Raw genomic sequence first — 19350 nt, forward strand, 5'->3', positions numbered from 1 at the left:
CTGCCCCAAATTAAACCGTCTCAGTAGTGTTTCGCAATTAAAAATCGGTTTTCGGAATATATACGAGAATTTTTGAATTTTAGTAAATACTAGAGTCGTTGCATTGAGTATTATAATAGCTTCATCTCTAGTTCGCTTTATATTGAATATTTTTACGCGTTTAGTCGATACCCTCCTTCAAATTTACTTGCGTTAGAGATTCGGGAAAGATATCAATTCGCGGTTTATTCTTTTGCTTTATATACATCGCGTTTATTTCATATCTCTTTTCTTTTTTTTACGTTTATTCTATTTAAAGTTAACTTGATTCTAAAAATCGAGAATAATATAATATCGCGGTTTCCCCTCTTAAATAAATCACGTTTCAAAGTACTTTTCGCGTCGTCCATTCCACAGTGACTGACACTTTGTGAGTCTGTAAGGTTTGGGAAATCAACGACGAGGAACTGGAATGATTTGCGAAAGGATGACGATCTGAGAGGATGGAAGGAAGGAAAGAAGGAAGGAGGCAATGCAGTCAGGTCTCAAATGTTTAGAATAATTAAAATAAAATAAATGTTGTCAACTAAAAATTTTGAACGTCATAGCTAGCTAGACATTATTTTCAATTGAAAAAATAAATTATAAAGCATAATACTATAATCCTGTGCTTAAAATGTATTTTCTTGTGGCCGCCTGACAGCAACCTGTAAATCTGGCGCGAGGTTGCCGCCTGACAGAAACCTGTAAATCTGGCGTGACAGTGAACGTGTTAATAAGTAAATGTTGTTCAAATTATGTCGTGTTTGATGTCATTTTCATCAGAAAAATCTCATCAATATGTTAAGAAAAATTTCGGGATAAAAGAACGTAAAATTAAAAAAGTTGGTATTTAAATCGCTTGGTTGCCTCGACCCACGTTTAATCCTTATCTTTTATTCGCTGTCCTTGTCTACGTTCGGCAAACTACAAAGGCGGGCGCGAGGCTCGAAAACGTAGTCCCTGACTCTAGGAATGTCAGGTTTACCTTCCTTGCGGTCTGACACTTGTGGAGAATAAACTGTATATACTGAATGATCGTAGATCTAGGTCAATCTGTAACTTCTTCTTTTCGTAAATAAATAGAAGTAAAAAAAGACGACGGAGAAAATGTTACATAAGTTAATAAATTACTACATCCTCCTAAAGATTTTTTATAAATCTATTTCATTACCACAGTTCAGAAATTAAATGTCAATATGTCAATTATTCCTTATATTTTTACCTCCTAATTAATTAAATTCAGATTTTGTTAGATTATTAATTCTAGCATGTGAAAGGAGGATGTTAAAAAAAGGTCAATTTTCGCATACGGTTGGAACGAAAAATTTCTTTACAGCATGATTCTACGCATCCCGAAGAACGCAAAATGTAATTGCCATTTTTCCCGGAAACGATGGGAAAGTTATGAAAATGCGGTTCAAGATAAGAGTATGACTCGTCTCGTTTTCTTTGGATGATGGTCTCTTCGTAAATTAACCACTTAGAAACTCATACTGAGTATTATTTGCAAAGATTGTTGTACATTAGTGTTTAATAAAAAAACGAAAATAATGAAAAATAATTAATGACAAATTAATCGAAACAAGGAATTCTTCGATGACACAATGAAACTGTAGCTGTGTAGCTCGCAGAGCACGCTTCTCGTTTCATTTTTCTCCCAAGCTAAGCTGTTCGTTGTGTACTTGAATTTGGTGCACTAGCTTCTCGTATGCAGCGGTACGTAATTTGCACGAACGAATATGCTAAGTACGTAAATTTATTGGAAATCCGCGTATAATCGAAAACGCGTTGTTCGAGCGAGCACTGTATTCCCTACAAGACTGTAATCGCGCAGTATAAGCGACGTTCGTCGAGACACTCGTTCGACAGCCTCGTAAACATCGACTGAGGACGAGTCGTCCTGCCCGATTTCCGATCGCTGTACGCTCGCAACTGTTCTGGGAAAAATTCTAGGCCTTAACTTCTTAGAACTCGTTATATTTCTTTCGAGCCAAACATAAGAAACGCGAACCTGTGTCACTGTACATACATCAAACCTAACATAAGAAACACGAGCCTAGATCGCTGTACGTACATCGGGCCAAACATAAAGGTAGCTGTATGTTCGCGCACAGGAAAGAGTTAGCGGGAAAAGAGTTTTCAGATTTTATATTACTTTTATGTGCAAAACCGAGAACAAACGTCACGCACGTGGTCTTAACACAATACAATACGCCATACTTTTATTTCGCTGTACGCATGCGCGATCGCCGCTTCCAGCGCCGCTCGGCGGACGAACGCCGATCACACTAAAAAGACGAGCCCCTTTGAAATTCGAACCGTTACACGGTCCTTTTGGGAGTAAAACTATCGCGAGTTGCTCTCGAGAGTATCTCTCGCGAGTAGACACTGCCCCTGAGCTTGACTCTCTGAGAATAAAGTCCACTGTCCGAGAGTGAACGTGTCGAGACTTGCTCTGGAATGGATACGTACTCAGATGACTGTGGAACAGTTTCTTTGGAAGGAGGAAGTAGTTTGGTATTCTTTAGAGAATGCTTATGCCAGAGAAATGGGACACGCTTCTCGTTTGATTTTTCTCCCAAGCTGAGCTGTTCGTTGTCCCCTTGAATTCGGTGCACTAGCTTCTTGTATGCAGCGGCACTTAATTCACACGAACGAATACGCTAAGCACGTAAATTGATTGGAAATCCGCGTATAATCGAAAACGCGTTGTTCGATGTATTCCCTACAAGACTATAATCGCGCAGTATAAGCGACGTTCGTCGAGGCACTCGTTCGACGGCCTCGTAAACACCGACTGAGGACGAGTCGTCCTGCCCGATTTCCGAACGCTGTACGCTCGCAACTTTTCTGGGAACAATTCTAGGCCTTAATTTCTTAGAACTCGCGACATTTATTGCGAGCTAAACATAAGAAACGCGAGCCTGGGTCGCTGTACGTACATCGAGCCAAACATAAAGCTAGCTGTCCTTTTCAGAGTAAACCTATCGCGAGTTGCTCTCGAGAGTATCTCTCGCGAGTGGACACTGCCCCTGAGCTTGACTGTCCGAGAGCATAGCTCAACTGTCTGAGAGTTAGGACTCGAATAAACAGTTGCTTTGCAAACACGAAGCAGTTTCGTATTCTTAACAGAACTCTCATTTTCGGGAAAAATGGCAATTACATTTTTTCTTCCTTAGAATGCGTAGAATCATGCTGTAAAAAAATTTTTCATTCAGGCCATATGCCAAAATTGGCCTTTCTTTAACATCCTCCTTTCTCTGTTACCTTCTTCATTTTGTAATTTTCTATTTTTTATAAATCTATTTGATTACCACAATTCAGAAATCAAATATCAATATGCTAATTATTGATTATATTTTTAATTAAACATACTCTGTATATGAAATATCTACGTTACTTTCTTCACGTTATAATTTTCTATTTTTTATAAATCTATTTGATTACCACAATTTAGAAATTAAACATCAATATGTCAATCATTCGTTATATTTTTACCTCCTAATTAATCAGATTTACATTTTGTTAGATTAGTCATTACAACTCTGCTACCTTCTTCACTCTATAATTTTCAAAATTTTTCAACAAATACAGAATGTTCTTAAAATGATTGCACATTGTTTGCACGACAATTTAGTGAACAAACGTTTGAAGTACAGAAACAATTCCTATGAAATTAGGAAAATTATAGATAATTTCATAGCGTTTCAAGTAATATGCAGCAATTGGTATTGAAACAGCGTTGCAAAATATAGAAGAGGTAGAAAGCTGCAAAGAATTCTATATGGAAGGCTCACCTTCGCTAAACATGCGCACGTCCTCCGAGATCCCGTATCGTTCTCATAATTTCCCTCTTGATGCAGGAACAGGGGAGAGCACTCTTCATGTGCATGCGTTCTCCTGCTTACAGGAAATAGAAATCCAATACGGTCACGGTAGTCTCGAACGAGAGAGCTACTTCGCTGTTTCACCTTATCCTGCGAATTAAAAGGCGCACGTCTCGTTTACACGAATAAAAAAAAAAAGTGTAGCTTGGTGTCTCTTAACTAATCGAGACGGATCACTTATTTCTTTTTTTTCCTTTTTTTTCTTTCGATCGGACGGTGTTATATTAATAACAGAGGGGAAAGCTAAAAGATATACACAGAAAAGTGTTTTAATGTTTAGATGTGTAAGTATATACCTATTATCTTAAAAATTTTTAAATGAAATTTTGCTTTCGTGTTTAATATACTTTTGTGTAAGAAATTTCGTTTTGGATGGTATTATATTAAAAAAAAAGTTGAACAGAAAGGAATAAAAGGTAAAGCAAGATACATATATGAGCCGTTCAGTGCACAAATCGATTAACTCCACTTTTTGAAAAATCTTAAATTTAAGTGTCAAAGCACTTGGTATAGTCATAACTTTTTATATTTATAATAATTTCTCGACTTCTCATTTCATGGAGTTAATCGATTTGTGCACTGAACGGCTCATATACAGAAAAGTGTTCTATTTATGTTTTCTTAAAATTCTATTTAATGTATCAATTAATAGGAAATTGTATTTGCGTCTCACTAATGAAACAATTAAAATAATTTTAAACAAAATGGTCATATTTCAATTATAGTTGAGCGCAGTTGAAGGAAAATTATTTTTCATTCTACCAAAAGACTTTATTTCGTGAATTTTTTTTATTGGCACTAATTATTTCCATACTTTTCACTGGTGACTAATAGTAAACAAATTGTTTTTAAAAAAGTGTTACTTGAATCAATATTACAAACTTCCTCTTTTAACAACATTATTTGAAATAGAAAAAAGATTGAAATTTGTCTATGCAAAATATTGCAATTAAACATCAAATGTTTTTATAATTCCCTTTATAATTTTGCATGAAACAGCAATACTAACGACATGAACTCGTACGAAAGATACGGAGCAGATTTTTTCAAAAAAAAAAAAAAAACTCATTTCGATGGTTTTAATGGAAACGAGTACGCATTGGGACGCTAATTTCCAACGGAATTAAATGCAAAAAATTGATACGTTTCAGAGTAAATTGCAACAAGTGTAACGACACTCATTTTCGCTTGATAAAAACAAAGTTTCACGCAAAAACTAGCGAAACGAAAATTCATTTATAAATTTTTTAATAGTGTAAAAATAAATTTCTACGTCGGCAAATTTGTTCGAGAAACCCTCTTGAATAAAGGAAAGAGAAGGTCAACGATTAACAGTTCTGACGATAAAAACGGAGATGAAAAATGTGGCACGTTGCAATTAGCGAGTATTATCAACTTTCGTTAATATCGTCTGACCCTTAGATTTCGAACATATTTTAGTGACATTTTTTTACTAAAAATCATTCTCTCAATTAACTAATAAGAATAAGAAGACAATCGCTGGAACTTCTCTATTCGTTCGTTAAACTAATTAACGAACAAAGTTCCTTAATAATATTTAAAATATTTCATTATCTCTTGACAATTTGACATTTTAATATTAAATTATTTAACATTTTTTACACTTTGACAACTTAGTATATTTGTTCACATTTCGACAATTTAAATTTACCACCTACGAAATAAAATACTTCTCTTCCAATAAATTTCAACGCAAACAGAAATACGCTTCTTTCACCTGCAACAGTTACGCGCTTAGAGTTTCGGTAACGATCAAATAATCCGATAAGACAGATTTGTTTAAAAGTAAATCGCGCGGTGCAAGCAATTTCAAACTAGATATCCGAATCGTGATTGTTGCGCGTTATTATGCACACAGTTAATCATACAATGTTTCTGCACAACGAGAGTATTGTTCAAAGACATACTTCGAATAATGCGCACGTATCTTGGTGGAAAAGTAATTATACAGGAGAGGCAAATTGAAGAGAGAACGCGGCTCACAGATTCATGAATTCGTTGCACCGTATTGTCTGCTTCATTATCGCCAGAACTTTAATTGCAACTTCAAACAAGCGGAGAACCAAGCAGGATACGCTTATTTATACTGCTCCAGAAGCACCACGTTAATAAACAAATCATTATTATATTGGCCGCCACGCTCGACAGACGCGAAATCAATTCATGACCCAAATGATCGTGAGCGTCCTCTTCTCTTATTATTTCGTCTGAAGCTTGATTAGTGAATTCATTTTGCTACGGTACGATCCCGCGGAACGTAGACGTGCAATTTTCAGAGGATCAAAGGCACTTCCATCAGCTTTGCGTGCGCGGGAATGATAATAGCGAGAGAATTGATTATGTGAATTATCGGGTTAAGCGATAAAACTTTTTATCGTAGGATTTTTATCATTACCATTATTAGCAATATTGCTGAAACTTTTCAGTGCGGTATATTCTTCTTCTGATATCGTAAAATATATAAAATTAATACTTTGAAAATGAAATGATGTCGGTAATACGTTTCCAATTAAAACAAAGTGTGAATTGGAAAAATATTTTTAAAAAGAGGAATTATTTATAAATTTGAATATCGTAGAATTTTTATTATTAAAATGTTTCAGTGTGTCAATTTGTTTCGATATATTCGCATGTCGTAAAATATATAAGATTGATATCTAGTTTAAAAAAGAAATGATGTCGGTAATACGTTTCCAATTTAAAGAAACGTGCGTTAGAAATGTATTTTCGAAATAATTTCGTAATAGAACAGTTTAACTTGCAGCGAAGAACGCGTAATGCTGTTCGTATTAGAAATACGAAACTTCTGATGTGTATAATGAAAATGTAAGAATTTATATGACATAAGGATATATGAATTAGAAAATTAGACTCTCCGCGTTTACTATGAAAATACACGTTCTATTGAAAGAAAGAGTTTGTTGCAATTATGCAATGGGAGAAAAGTGAAATAAAGATACAGAGAGATATTGTGTAAAATATGTCGAGTAAATTCAGCAAAACCTGAATTCGATATAATAAGAGACGGTCTAGCTTTGTCGGTTTTGCTAAAATTTTCTACTTTGCATTGCACGATGGGATTTCACATCGGGCGCAAAGGGAGAGAAAGTTTTCTACTACGTAAGATAATGCATTAGATCGCCGATTCCGGTTATTCGCTTAATTGTATGTGTCACTTTCACGCTTTTTGCTTGTACTTAACAATTCTTCGTTGCACATACGCAACTGATTGTCTCTGGTGGAATATTTGCAAATTCACAACGGTAGATTGGATTGTTCATTATCGTCATCTTTCTAATTCACAGACCTATCCGTTATTTATTCCCTGAATAATAGATTTATTTCCACATTCTTTCACCATTTTATTGCCAATTGTCACTTTTGTATTAAAATAAAGAATTCTTTTAGAAAATAACCATGGAGATAGATATCTCTTCAAAGACAGATAAAAACTGAAAATATATGTGCAATTCCGCAATAATTAATTAATTTGTATTTAAAAGCAAATTGGTTTAAAATATTAAAGTTTAAAAAGAAGAGGAAAAAATCAGTCTTACAAATTTTAAACAATTTTCACTTAAAAAAAAAAACAAAGGGAGATTATAGAATTACTGAATTTTGTCAGCAAATTATCTATTTTTAAATGAACACACTTATTGTAATAAATATCACGTATCTTTGATACTTCAAAAAGCAACAGAATATTATACTTTTAAATCAAATATATTCCTCCCCAAGTTACTCTTATAATCTACATGACAACGTGATTGAAATAGTTTCATACTCAACGCTAGCCAACACCTGCATTTTTCGAATAATCACACACCTATCGATCGAAGTTTCATTACTGCATCAAAGTGGCAAATTTTCAACAGAAATTGACTCTTTTGTCCCGCTTGAATATACACGAAGAAAAGTTAACAAACGATAAATAAGAAATTCCTCGAAAGAATAATTCGGTCACGAACGGGTTAACATCGTGAAAAATTTCTCCGAATAAACGAAACCAAAATTATCTCCGAATCAGATTATGCCGGTATCAAAATTACCATCCTTCTTAAATCATTTTCAACGACGTTAATAAAGCGATCCAGCTGATTCCATTATTCGGCAGGTCGTTTTCTACTGCGTGCATGGTGTATAATTAGCACGCGGTCGCGCTAATTAAGGCCCGTTTGCTTTCACGGCAATGACAGCCAGGGCCACGCTCCGGAAACTTTAAATTGTAGGTAAATTCGTAGAAGAAACGCGAGCCAGGCTAGAGAGAGAGAGAGAAGAAGAGTGGTAATGCCGCGGAATGAAGATGGTATATAGCGGGTCTGGCAGAGCGCGTCTGCATTGCTCCGTGGTCCATAACTGAAACCAGTCTACGGCTACAAGAAGAAACAGGTAGATACGTTAGCTGGACGTGCCTCTCGAAAGAAGATCTCCGTCAGTTTTCTTCCGCGGTTGGATGAATGGGGGAAAAAAAGTCCTGAATCTCACCGTCTGCAGTGTCTAATAATAGCCACGCGTTACCCGTTTCTCTTTCTAGCTAGTGTAACAGTATTTCGAGAATCGATACTCTTTAACACGTGTGCAAAATATGTATACATATGTTTATATGTAATGATGTATTGAAATTCAGTCGTATTAAAGGGGTTCGATAGTAACATTTGAATGATAAGGGTAAAAATTAATACTTTCCGTAGAATTTTTTATTATATACATTACATAACCTAAATAAGCTAATCTACTGAAATATTTTGTTACGTAATGAAAAAAATATTTTTTGATACACTCGAAGGAGAAAGTGTAAATATCTCTATTTTGCCACCTATTTATTCACAACCAATGCTATATACACTATCTAACCTAGATAAGATAGGTATCTAACCTAACCTACTGAAATATTTTGTTACGTAATGAAAAAATATTTTCTGATACCCTCAAAGGAAAACGTGTAAATATCTCTAGTTTCCCATCAGTTTATTCGCAATATTCTTTATTTCAATAAGAAACTTTATTTAACACAATTTCCAAGGAAAATTTCAAGGATCTTTGAATAAAAATTTATCACATCTTTGAATAAAGAAAAAAGAAAATAGCCTAAGTCATATATTGGACTCTTTTTTAATTTAAAATATTTTACAAAATAATTGCTCTTATAATGTAAATCTTTTCTGTGAAAAGATCGATGCAACAGAAAATAAGTGACAATCATTGTTTTCCATTTCTTTTATAATAAGCGATAATTATTATTTTTTTATGATACCAAAATAAAAATAAGACGAAGATTATAAGATTGTTTACTTTATTTTAATACCTATGTCTGAGAAAAAAAAATTGTTAAAGAGACTATTTGCAAAGAACAAAATTTTCAAGGAGAGTACAATGTCGATAAGTTCGGTCACAATTCTTCACCGATATGGCGATACAATACCTATTTATATACTTTCGTTAACCTTGGAAGACTTAAGATGGCAGTACATTGCTTCTTGACAAAAATATATTTAAAATACCTAACCTTCTTTGCTACAGGTAATATCCGACAATGCAACATTATGAAGTATTTAATATATAGAGACGTAAATAATACCGTGAATAATAACGTCACCAATTGCGGTAACAAAATGGCAACTGTACTATTATTAACAACAGTAACGCCATTATACATAATAATGGCGGTAAAAACAATAACAGTAACAAAAATTATGAACTGAGGCTTCCGGGTTTAATCTGTGTCCAATTGTTTTTGATTACCAACGTTTCGTCGGTATAGCAGCTAGCTTCATGGGGGTTCAAAAATCACACTAATAATAATTAATTATCAGTGGAAATCAAAAAGAATTGAACACAGCTTAAACCCGGAAGCCTCGGTTAATAAATCAAACAATTCAGACCGTAAGAATTTTAAAACTCTCGAAAAAAAAGAAAAATGAAACATTCCCATTAAAAAACATTAACGATAATAAAAAGGATAAAAGTTACTATTACCATATGAGAAAGAATAATAACAAACATGGAAAGATCGGTATTAACCCTTTACACTCCACTGGTGAATACTTTAAAATGTGAAATTCAAATTATACTTACATTAAAATAAAGCGAATTCACAAAAGAAATGAAAATCAATATAATTTCTTTCTTTCAAATAGAACTTTTAGTTTTCAAAAATTTCACGATGAAAGTGGTTATATAGAATAGCTGGTCGATCGTATAAAAAACTGCTCAGAGTGTAAAAGATTAATGCCGATAATTCTAAAAGTGTCCGATTCGAATAATAAGTACATATATACCTAACCACTTAACTGACGAAACGTATGGCATCAGTGATGATATTATATACCGGTAACAGTATTACCGCAGTCAGAGCACAATAATTACGTAAAAAAGAAAATATAGGTAGAATAACGTTAGTGGTAACAGATGCATCAATTGCCCGCGGTGCTAAATAATAGCGACGCGGTAATAGTTAATATCCTGGCCAAAGAAATGGTATATACATTAGAAAACGCACAGAAAAATCTTATATACGCGCGATCGTACGGCAGTTACACGTACTACGCGCATCGTGTATACCGCGCTAAATTAGTCTGGCTAGAATAAAAGCCAGCAGCGAAGCGTTACAAATGGCACGTTTCTTCCAATCTACATTGGCGGATTGCCTGCTAATTATTAACTGAGAGATCCTCTCAATTATGCGCCGGGCCGTTGACCTATCCGTTCGCGAATGTCACGACGGTGAAAACTAGAGTTTATCGGATACAGTTGGACGGGAAGATCGATCGAACCATGTGTATACGTAGCGCGTACACGTGCGAGCACAAAGTCTAGACACTCGACCGCACCGTTTTATGGCCGTCTTATGCCAAAATCGTATTCCGAGAATATAACCATCCGCCCTTTTATGACTTACACGAAATTTATTTCACGACGTTCACATCCCCTGGAACAGGGATGATTCTATTGGCTCGAATTCTCGAGAATTTGCAGAATTGCATTATTCCACGACTGGAAGTAGCAATTGAAGATACATTTCAGCAAAGTTTTTTTTTGTAGCTTAATTTTCAAGAGAATGAGTTAAAAAGTAGTATTAATGTATAAACGGATGTGCTACTTTTTATTATGACTATTATTAAAGTTGTGAATATTTTAACATTCCTATGAATTAAGCAACAGGTGTTTGGTTATAAAGCAGAATTGTATGAATATTAAAAAAATGAAGGATATTAATTTTTTTTGAAACGATAGTCTTTTCTTAAACTTCGTGATAAAGGAATATTTTCAATATTTTTGCACAGATTAAAATGTGGAAAGGAAAAACGAATTTATATGATTTTCAATAAAAAAAGATTTATTTGTTTTTAAGAGTAATTCGAAATTGATTTTGCATTTGAGTTCTTACTTCAAGTAATGGGAAGCTAGTGATAATTCATTTAAATGATTGTTATTATGAGTACCTAATTTAGTATTATAGAGAAATTAAAAAATTCTATTTAAAGTTCTGTTTACAACTAAAAATCGATCCAAAACATGAAATTATCACTTTTAAACGACAACAACCATCAACCGTATATAACAATTAATTATGCAAACAATTGTACAGAAATTGTACAATTATTGTTGGAATTATGTATTTTCGATCAACAAATTACGATACAAGTATTAGTGTGTCATCGATATTTTTATTAAAAGTGCATATTAAATACATTGAGAGCACCATGGGAAATTTATTAATATAGCTGGGTATTTCAGCATCGCGTCCGTCAACCTTGCTTCGTTTATTTGCTATATTCGGCTATTTTTAACTTTCGTTACGGCACCCTCGACTCGTGCATAACCCATCGCCGCTTTCGTTGGTAAATCATGAAAATTGGTGAAGAAACCGTAAAGGAGGCCGTGAAACCAATACCCTAATTGAAGCATAATTGTAAAACGAACAAGGAGGGGTAATTATAACATTATTTGTGTTATAATCTATCGCTTTAATGCATGCGCCTTGCAAAAGAAGCTATTTATATGGCCTTGGACTTATCTCAAGGTACGGATTTTTTTACGAAACTTCGTAGTGAAAATAAACTTGAATACAGATACGTTAAATGTATTTTTCATATAAAGAAAAGGTAAGGACAAGATGTGCAAAATAGTTAAACAAAGATACTGTCATAAAATGGAGAAAGATACAAAGGTAATCTTCGCAGGAAGATATTTTTCTTTCGTGTTAACGAGATTACTATCTTTCTTCATACCAGATCGCGGTACTCTTTAAATCAAATTTAAAACCTTGAAATTGTAGGTACATAAAACTAACTACATATACATTAAAGATTTATGTTTTTTTTTTCTTTTCTATATTACATATTTCATCTACAGTTATTCGAGATTTGATCGTGATAATTTAAACTAGATGAAATATGTAATATGTAATGCTTGTAGGAAGCCATTAACCTACCTATCTCAATCCTCTGCTTTCCAAACATACCATCGCATGAAAACAACAATCGACATCGAAGGGACACTGGTTAGTAAGTATATCGATTTCGCCCGAAAGTGAAATTTGATAGCAAAAACAATACCAGAACGGCCAGAGAAACATCAGTTAAAATAAATATTAAAATGTTGTTTGTAATGAAATAATAAAATATTCTAAAATTTCAAAAATTATTTATTGATGAATTATGAAAAAAACTCTATAAAAACTTTTGTTTCCTACTTTATAGGCACATTCAAAGCAACATTCAGCAGGTAAAAGCGCTTGTGTGCGCCATGAATTTAATTATGGCTAAGACAATATACGAATTTCAGAGTCAGAAGGACACTAACCCGTGAGAGCCACAAACTCTTTCAATATTTCTTCTACGATTAAAGTTCATACATCGAAACGTATAAAAAAAAAAGTTACCTGTTTCGGGTAATAAAATGTAAATAAACTCCACAAAAAGTAAAACCATTTTCCATTAAAACTTGTGAACTGGATAGTAAACTACAGTAAAAAGTTACCTAGCACAAGTGAAACTCTAACGTACGAAAATTGAATGTTTTTCAAACGTCACTACGTGAAACATAATAGTAACTAGGTCATTTTGAACAAACAGTATAATTGAATACTATCAATCACATACATACTTATAAAATTAATATTATAGAAAATGCAAATAATTAATTGTTCAAAAATTATGTCACGAAAATTATTAAAAATCTTTTACGTAAATTAACAAAGTTAAAACACTTCTCTGTAAAATTGGTATACATCGATATTGTAATGAAGATTTTGTTATTATCAGAAGGTACTTACTTACTTATAGACAGCTACCCTGAAGGTTTTCCAAGTCACCGACCTACGTTACACTGGTTTATCTTCTGTCTCTTGAACCACCGATAGAAAGTGTTCTTCCTTTCACACGCGTTATTCCTTATGGACTCCACTCAACAGAGACACAAATTCTTCGCGTACGAATTTCTTCCAACTGTACGAAAGGAAAATTCGTGGATAAAAATAACACTGGCAAGAGACGAGAAGTATACAGAAGGAGACCTGCCTCCTACCGTTGTCGTTCGAAAACTCATGGTGCGAGCTTGATGCGATCGTGTGCTTCTTCCCCCACTCCGATGGAGTTAATCGTGGTGGAGAAACCCCTCGTGTTGTTCGTATTTCGAACCTGACTCTTCGTGTATACACGAATACACGTGTACATACACTATCGCTCAAAAGTTGAATACACGTGTCATTGGTAAAGAATTGTTAAATTTCGCGCCTTATCTTGCAATCGGCATTTTTACTTTATAGCTATTTTTGAATACATGTATGAAACTGGAATAAAAAGGTATAACGCGACAAAGTGGTATTATATAAAAACCTGTTTAAAATAATGCTTGCTGATATTTCCATTTTTGAGCCTTTCATTGTGAATCTATAAAATATCTACTAAAAGTACCCAGCATTTCAAATTTTTGCACACCCTGTATCAACACTAAACAGAATTTTCTAATGCATTTACTTTGTCTAACAATAATGAATCTAGGTTAAAGTTGGACAACTACAACAGCTAAATATGATTTTTAAGATCTATTACTTCTCTTAATATTTTTCTTTTACGAAGATTTCAATTTGGTTCATAGATTTGATAGTTATTCGTATGCCTGAAACTTTTGACAGATAGTGTATGTAGGTACAACAGTCTCAAACGGAACGTAGTCATTAGATATTCACGAACCGTATATGTATGTACGACATAAAGCAGGTGCTCTACGTTTCTCTATGAAGAATTTATGTTTGTAATACTGTAAGTAAATAAATACATTCTTATTAAAAACTTATTAATGCTACTAATAGCATCCGTTCGGCGGCAGTAGTTGCACAAATTGTACAGTCATAGCTGCTCATAATGTCAAGTATAATAAAATATAGAATCGATACTAAAGTATCGACATAAGAATCGTTTCTTACCGATTAGAAATCTTTTTGTATCGAAATGTCAATGAATATCAAATACTAGTTATAACCTATTTTAATTAAAAGTATATAATACTTCTTTCCCACTGTAATAATTGTTAAGTTTTTTATTAAATGGAATTTAATTTTTGAAAACTCCGCATGAAGAAAAAACGTTAGTACATTGTATTTTCAACTAAATTTATATCGATTTTATGCTTCATATAGTAACGTGTTAAATTTAGAACTGCTTGTAGGTATCGTTAAGGATCATTCAAGCACGCTATGCGGAGTTATCAAAAAATTCGCGACGGTTATTACCGTGCCAGCAAGGAGTCTAGATTATACGATAGGAAGTATACACATAGTGTTGCATTGCATGGGTATACATACTTACATATGTACACGTGCACTGTAACTGCACTGCTACATGCATGATTCAATCTATGTAATCACAATTTCATTTTTTCTGTCTCGAAGAAATCAGACCTACTTTGAACACTTTCAATAATTATAGTCAAAAAATATAATTAATTGCTTGAAACTAAATTTTTTATGTGTAAACAAATATATAACGTAGATAATCAATAATTTTTCAAATATGTAAATACTTTTTTTGTAAAAATACTATGTGAAACATTTTTAAATATTCGAAATTTTATCGTTTACGGTACTTGCATGAAATGATTTTTGGGGTGACATGTAATTTTACGTGTTCCGCCACGCTTGGTTTCCTTTTGCAATGAAAGGATCTTTATACTGCTCTCCCTCTCTTTTGGGCACCCTCTTCGCCCTTCGATACACGTGACTTGTTCTGCAACACACTTCCATGAATAAGTAAGTGACAGACGAGGAGACTCTATTAGAATAGTAGGCGGGACCTTAGGGCGCCTCACGCAACACTGTCGTACACGTACACGTGTTTGCTTGCAGTATTAAAATCTTTTCTATCATCTGATATACGCAAAAATTACAAATCACTCTATATAATAATTATTTAAATGAGAATAAGTCATCAATATGAATGGAGATGAAATATTTGCCTGTATTATCTAAGAATTAAGTTCAATCATGCATTAAAATGATTTTTAAAAATGAAAATTATATTTCCAGAGCTTGGAGTAAATATTTATTTTATCTAAACTTTAAAGTTATTTTTGAATTAAAGTAATTGTAATAATTAATTAAAATAGACCGTATAAGTAATCTTTTTGTATTTAAATAAACATAAATTTTATAGTTTCAATAGAATTACATGATTCAATATTATTTATCATTGTTTACATGTTATTCAATTTCTCCAACAGGAAGAGTGTTGAAAAATTAACACTCTAAGACAACTTCCGATTTCTAGGATCATGCAATGCACGTAGAGGAAACTATTTAATATTCGTCTAACTCTTAAGCGGCTGTCTTTATTAATGCAGTGTAAAAAACGTGACAAACTTATGTATTCATATTTACAACTTATCATCGACGTTTGAAGTACATTAATTTATTGATCCTTGTACCACAAATATGTAAAATAAATCACAAAAGACAAGTACAGAAAATAAAATTTTCTACCGAAAATGCATATTTTTTTAATACAACAGAAATATTCTAAAACTCGTCATAACCAAGAGAAAAACATTTTATTCGGGAAAAATGAAGGAAAAACATTGAAATAAAAGAATTATATTTAAAAATAACATTTTTTGATCTTACATTACTTTTTAAAAGGAAAAAACCAAATTATTTTATTTTCATATTCATTGTATATTATTATAACCATATTTCTTATTTCTCTTATGATTACATTTCAAAACACTCAATCTTTATTACTAAATATCAATATTTAACGAAAATTTCTGTTTTCGAAATAAACATTTTTGTATTGGCTATGTTTTTGTAATTTTATAAGTTTATTTTGAATCTTTTGAAACATTATGTTTTTTCAATAAACAGACGATTCTAATATTCATTAAAATCGGACGTCAGCGTAGTCGATTCCGTTTTAGGCGGCGCTCCTGTCGTACTAACACAAGCAATATCCGGCCACGTTAAAATAGCTTGTTTGGTTAAAATATTGGCCGGGACCTTGATCAATTAATTAAATATTGGGATTTATAAATTTCCTTGAACTTAAATGTGTGTTGGATAGTGAATAAATTACAGAAGATAAAAAATCAACGAAGAATGGACTACTGGTCGATCTACTTGTTGTTTGTCTCACTTTTGGGTACGATATTACGTACTGGTGGCGTCGAGCTAACCTTCGAACTTCCTGACAACGCAAAACAATGTTTCTTTCAGGAAATTGAAAAAAATGCAACAGCAATGCTCGAATTTCAGGTATATACATTATATATTATTAAATGAAATGCTTTTTACAATAATTAAAAGCTATAAAACAATATTCAGAATCAATTCACTTTGTTACGACGTAGTAGCACTAACATGTTTGTAAATTTGCAAACTTGTTATTGAAAACCAAATGTGCTACAACTTTCATTTACACTAATATTTAAACTGTTTTTCTGTGATTATGTTTTATAAATTATAAAGACAAATCTGATTTAAGTTAAATGTATTTCAGGTTGTGACAGGTGGACAATATGATGTAGATGTAATTTTAAAAGCACCAAATAAAGAAATCATCTATAAACAAATAAAAGCGCAATTTGATTCACATCAATTCACAGCAGATATGTCAGGAGTATATCAAGCATGTTTTAGCAATGAGTTCTCCACATTTTCACATAAACTTGTATACATGGATTTTCGAGTGGGTGATCAGTCACCACTTGCCGGACTTGGAGAGCATGTCACTGTTATGACTCAGGTTATTTAAATTATTTTTATATTTTTATCTTGATATTATGAATGAAATAAGATGCATTCAAGGCAGTTGTATATTATGTAAACATTTTTTTTTTAGATGGAGTCTTCTGCTCAAGAAATACATAAGAATTTGAACAGCATTTTGGACTATCAAACACATCATCGATTAAGAGAAGCACAAGGCCGTAAACGTGCAGAAGATTTGAACAGAGGTGTGCTCTTCTGGTCTATTACAGAAACATTTACAATTTTAGTAATATGTGTGGGAGAAGTGTATGTTTTAAAGACCTTTTTCACGGAAAGAAAGCCTTAATTCATTTATTAGTATAATTGCGAATAATTATACCTTCTTTCTTCGCAATAAAATACCTAATCCGTCTGATCGACATAAAACAACATATTTAACGTTTTACAAGTTTTACCAATCATGATGCCTTGTTAACCTTGGCCAGTTGTTTGTTATGTCTATACTTCAGACATAGAAGTACAACACCAGACGGACGGAATGATCTAGCAAGTGAAACTTCTAGTTTTCTCGAGTAAAAGAATGTTGTGTATGCGCGACCACCTTGTGTGTATCATTTGAATATTAAGTCATATGAAAGTTAGAACATTTTAATATGGGTACCTGTCCTATTATGAGCTGTAACAGAATGTGAAAATAATTGGACTATCTCTTGTAATAATAAAATGAAGTTATAACTATATCTTGGCATTGACAATGCAATAGATATTATCATAGAAAACACATTTTTCTTACTATGAATGTGTACCATAATTAAAATATTTGCGCGTATAACTATCTTATAACTGTAGAATTATTTTCCTCTCCTACCTTTAACCACATACATACATATTGCTTCAATATGTCACATATACAATTTAACATGTTTAGTAAATAAGAAATATTCTTACTTTTTATTTGTACAATTACCAAAGAAAGAAGTACTGAATACTGTTACAAATGGAAAACAATAAATTTTATTTTATAATTTTAGTGTTCCGTTTATTTTATATAATAATTTTGGTATTTACAGTTATTAAGAGCAATTACTATTACTACATTTATATATTCTTATGCGTTACCAAAATGTATAGAATAAAAGTATATAATAATCTTTTACTGTGTAAAATGTTATTTGTAACTATTGATAACGCATATTGACACGAAATTCGAACACGTGGCATATCCGCTCTACAAAAGTCAGATTTAAATGTCGGTTTTACGGAAATGCGTAATATTTGTCATTAAGACAGCCGGTGAAACAACCTATCGTTGCATCCACTTCAACATGCTGAAACGACATAAGGAAACCGCGACAGCTGTTATAACCTACTAAAAAAGAGACGTAAACAAATTTTAATAAAACCGTATTAAAGTTTTATATTATGGAGGTAAATTTTAAGATTTTATAATATTGAATCTTGTATCCGCTTTTTTAAATTACTTGAAATGTTTTCACGTTAAATAGATTATGGATTTAATTTACAATTCAAAATATATAATGTTGATTATTAAAATGTCTTATTAATCTGAATGCATGTTATTATCCCTACTTTTCCATATATTTTTGTATTAGTGATAATTATTTATGACACGATTTAAATTATAATTAATGTTATACTTTACTTAGGAGCAAAATATTCCTATTGATATTAATGCTGGAAAGTTGTTGGAATGGTTAGTTAATAGACGACATTGTAATAAAGATTGGCATGTAACAGTGTTAATCATTAGAGAAAAAATTAACAATGCAATACAAGATATGCCTGTTCATGAAGGCATTGCAAAATTATTGTCTGGCTCATGTAAGTTAAATTGATATTTTATGCTTTATTGTATTGGTAAGTTAATTTATTCCTATTATGTAATTGTTTTTCTTTCAGATATAAATTACTATCATTGTTTGAAGATAGTAGAAATTTTAAAAGAAACTGAAGCTGACACAAAAAATGTATTTGGCAGGTACGGATCACAAAGAATGAAAGACTGGCAAGAAATATTACGATTATATGAGAAAGATAATGTATATCTTGCAGAAGTTGCTCAAATGCTTATAAGAAATGTTAATTATGAAATTCCAAGTACTAAAAAACAAATTCAAAAATTAGAACAAATTCAAACTGTAAGTATTTACTATGCATATTATCTATTACTATATTTTTATAAATCATATAATACAT

The 19350-nt window shown here is 32.4% G+C and overlaps 2 protein-coding genes across 2 annotated transcripts in view; both read left to right on the plus strand.

Annotated features, from left to right (window-relative positions):
- Positions 1 to 16407: 16407 nt before the first annotated feature.
- Positions 16408 to 18002, plus strand: LOC108572677 (transmembrane emp24 domain-containing protein 7-like). Its single transcript, XM_017934946.1, has 3 exons — positions 16408 to 16677; positions 16922 to 17167; positions 17264 to 18002. Exons 1-3 carry the CDS (start codon positions 16522 to 16524, stop codon positions 17477 to 17479), a joined length of 618 nt encoding a protein of 205 aa, XP_017790435.1. The 5' UTR covers positions 16408 to 16521; the 3' UTR covers positions 17480 to 18002.
- Positions 18003 to 18488: 486 nt separating this feature from the next.
- Positions 18489 to 19350, plus strand: part of LOC108572676 (CDK5 regulatory subunit-associated protein 3) — a 2548-nt gene continuing 1686 nt past the window's right edge. The window contains exons 1-3 of the mRNA XM_017934945.1: positions 18489 to 18561; positions 18801 to 18975; positions 19054 to 19326. Of these exons, the coding sequence (XP_017790434.1) occupies positions 18556 to 18561; positions 18801 to 18975; positions 19054 to 19326 (454 nt within the window). The 5' untranslated portion in view covers positions 18489 to 18555. The remainder of the gene's footprint in view (positions 18562 to 18800; positions 18976 to 19053; positions 19327 to 19350) is intronic.

The sequence above is a fragment of the Habropoda laboriosa genome, unplaced genomic scaffold (assembly GCF_001263275.1).
Source record: "Habropoda laboriosa isolate 0110345459 unplaced genomic scaffold, ASM126327v1 scaffold22, whole genome shotgun sequence".
Lineage (NCBI taxonomy): Eukaryota > Metazoa > Arthropoda > Insecta > Hymenoptera > Apidae > Habropoda > Habropoda laboriosa.